This window comes from Magnolia sinica, chromosome 9, assembly GCF_029962835.1.
Source record: "Magnolia sinica isolate HGM2019 chromosome 9, MsV1, whole genome shotgun sequence".
Classification (NCBI taxonomy): Eukaryota; Viridiplantae; Streptophyta; class Magnoliopsida; order Magnoliales; family Magnoliaceae; genus Magnolia; species Magnolia sinica.
In genome coordinates this window covers 84,347,920-84,351,001 of record NC_080581.1, presented here as the reverse complement: position 1 = coordinate 84,351,001, position 3,082 = coordinate 84,347,920, and the positions used below count along the sequence as shown (strand labels likewise).

General features: G+C 47.1%; 1 protein-coding gene across 1 annotated transcript; it reads left to right on the top strand.

The window, feature by feature from the left end:
• The first annotated feature begins 1,213 nt into the window (after window positions 1-1,213).
• Window positions 1,214-1,804, top strand: LOC131255282 (protein MAIN-LIKE 1-like). Its single transcript, XM_058255974.1, has one exon. The coding sequence runs from the start codon at window positions 1,214-1,216 to the stop codon at window positions 1,802-1,804; it is 591 nt and encodes a 196-aa protein (XP_058111957.1).
• The last annotated feature ends 1,278 nt before the right edge of the window (window positions 1,805-3,082 follow it).

Genomic DNA, 3,082 nt, shown 5'->3' with positions numbered 1-3,082 from the left:
ATTTCTCGTGGGAAATTGAATTTATCGTGAGATTTTGGATGGAATTTTGAGATTTAAAGGGAATCTCTAACTTTTGCTTTTTATCTTTTTCCCTAGGTCTTTACCCAGTGGACAAAGAGAGGATTCAAGCATCTCATCATGGCATAGGGGACTGGCCCACTGTCCATGAGAATTCGATCGAGTGCAGTAGTCGGACTGCCGCCGACGGCTGTCCGATTACCGCTGGTTCACCGTTTTGTCCGTTGGTCCGTTGTGTGCGCTGGTCCGAACGGTGGCTCCTTCTCCTCTATTTGAAACTGATCCTTGGATGTCCAAGGACTTCATTGTGGTCCCTGGAAGATCCTTGGTAAGATTTTTGTTGGTTTTTTGGCTTATATTTTCTTCCCCTCTCTCATTTTCAGGTGACTTGAATCATCCCTTTGAGGATTTTTGCTCATGTTTTGCTGGATCACCTTTTTCTTTTGTTTAAGGGAGCCATTGATGGGTTTGGATCTTCTCTTGGACTTTGGGAGAGCCATGATCGAGACCGTTGGACCGTTTGACTAGATCACAACAGTTGGATTTTGTTGGATTTTTATTTTTGGGCCGAGTGATTGGCTAGATTTTTTTTTTGTTTGTTTATTGTTATTTTTGTTTTGTTAGAGTGGGGTGTGATAATAAAAGAGCCCCACCTTTTTATTTAGGATTTTTTTTTTTGAATTTTTGAATGATCTGGACCGTTTGATGGGTGATTTGGGGTCCACTTGAGCGCTTTGATGGTTGGTCGCCTTTATGGGTGATGTATGGATGGGATTTGTCAAGTAGGCCCCACATCATGATCTTGATGTGCTCAGATGCATTTATTTGAATATGGACTTGTGAAAGTGGGCCTGGATCATGGAGGAAGGGTTTTAACAATGGGCCTTGAAATGAGCTTTTGAAAATGGGCCTTGGAAATGGGCCTTGAAACGAGCCTTGGTGTGGGCTTGGAAATGGGCCTTGAGGTGGGCTTTTGAAATGGACTTTTTGAAACAGGCCTTGGAAATGGGTCTTGAAGTGGGCTTTTGAAATGGGCGTTGAAAATGGGTCTTGAAACGAGCCTTGGTGTGGGCTTGGAAATGGGCCTTGAGGTGGCTTTTGAAATGGACTTTTAAAACAGGCCTTGGAATGGGCCTGGAAATGGGCCTTTTGAAATGGTTCGAGGATGCTTACCTGTGGGTTCTGTTTATACAGCATGCCTCGTCTTGGTAGGAGTGAGGCCGGTTCTTCTCATCAGTCAGCTGACCCTTGTTTTGTGCCACCTGAGGGTCGCCACTTGTCTGACGTGGCTCAGGAGGGTGGCGCACTTGCGATCCTGAGGGGACGCGGAGTTAGGACGCATTGGCTGGATTGGTTTCATGATCCGCAGCATCTGTTCTTTGAGGTGCTGGAGCGCACCCCGTTCGCCAGTTTGTTCCAAATTCGTCTAAGTAAGACGAACATGTCTCTTTTGTCGGCCTTGGCGGAGCGATGGCATGCTAGGACTCATACTTTTCATCTGCCCTTTGGAGAGTGGGGGATTACCCCGTATGATATCTATATGCAGCTGGGGCTTAGGTATGACAGGGGATCTGTCCCTTTTGAGGATGATCTCTCAGTACCTTCTGAGGATGATTGGATGAGTCTCCTGGGGATGATGCCAGGTGCTTCAGATTTCATTGGTCATCGATTCAGGCTACTTTGGCTGTCATCGAACTTTGCTCGTCGTATCCCTGAGACCGAGGCTGCAGCGATTGTGAAGGCTTGCGCCCTGATATTGTACACGATGGGAGTGATGATCTTCTGACATGGAAACGAACTTATGAGTTTCCGCCTGTTAACGTTGGTGGTAGATGTCTCCTTCCCCACTCCGTACAACTAGAATGCGGTTCTTTTTGCTCATTTGTACGAAGGACTGGACAAGGCCAGTCACTGCGTTAACCAATCTTTGACTGGCTTTTATCTGGTTATCGAGGTATCCCCTTCATCTAACTCTTTACCCTTTCGGGATGATCGAAATCAACCGTTGATTGTGACTGCATGTAGGTGTGCTTCTTTGATCATTTCCCCCACTTGGCGCCCACCTTGATTGATCATTCACCTCCTTTTCATCACATGATGTTGTGGTACAAGGATAACTACAGCCGTACACGCATGTTTTCTGATCTCTCCTGAAGGTCGAACATCGATGCCCTGATTCCTGATGATGTAACTGATTACCCTATTCCAAGCTGCCCTGTGTTGCCCTACAAATGTATTTCATGTGCGTCCTTTTATTTGTGCAGTTTCACACTCGGCCATATCTTTAGTCGAATGTGGCCCTTTCTCAGGTTGTCCAGGAGGCTTTCCTAGCCTTAAAGCGGCATCGTATCCTGGAGGATCCACGGGTGACGAAATGGTATCTTGGCGAGAGGCTCTTCTAGCAGTTGGAGGCGAGTCCTCTCGTCCCGTTCAGCCCACCATCTGGACCATTTGACTGGAGGACGGTGCCAGCGCGAGAACTAGCTGCTGCTTTGGAAGGCTTTGATGCTAGCACCTTTGTTGATCCAGCGAGAGAGTACAGTCCCTAGTGTGAGCAGTACGGTATTAGTCCCATATTGTAGCCTGCTTATGCTCCTGGTGATGGTGTGCGTTTTGCCGGTGGCAGTATTTTGAGTCCACATGTTCGCCGAAAGGGTAGAGATGAGTACATTCCTGATGAGGATGATTAGCCTCCATTGTATCTCGTATGCTTTTTTGTACAACTTTTACTCAAATATATGTAAAAGCTTTTCATGCCTGTCTTTCTTGCCATTGATTCTTCGAATGTTATTGTTGGCAGCCCTTGCCTTTATCCGGATGTGAAATGGGTCCCTAGGGTCTTGGAATTGGACCCACCGTTGCCCGCGTGCGAATGTGGGCCAGGGGCGGTAGTTGGACTACTGCCGCTGACTTTTTTTCTTCCCGTTCTGTACTGTCAGCGCTGCATCAATGCAGAAATGTCAGGTCTGACGACGATATTTGGAATACCGCTGCTGGCGATAATCAGATTACTGCCTCCGTCCATCTTTTCTTCCAGCAAGTCCTCTTCTTCTCTGTACATTCC

Bases quoted from the DNA above. Each gene is read 5' to 3' on its own strand.
- LOC131255282 (XM_058255974.1), top strand. From the start codon at position 1,214: ATGCCTCGTCTTGGTAGGAGTGAGGCCGGTTCTTCTCATCAGTCAGCT.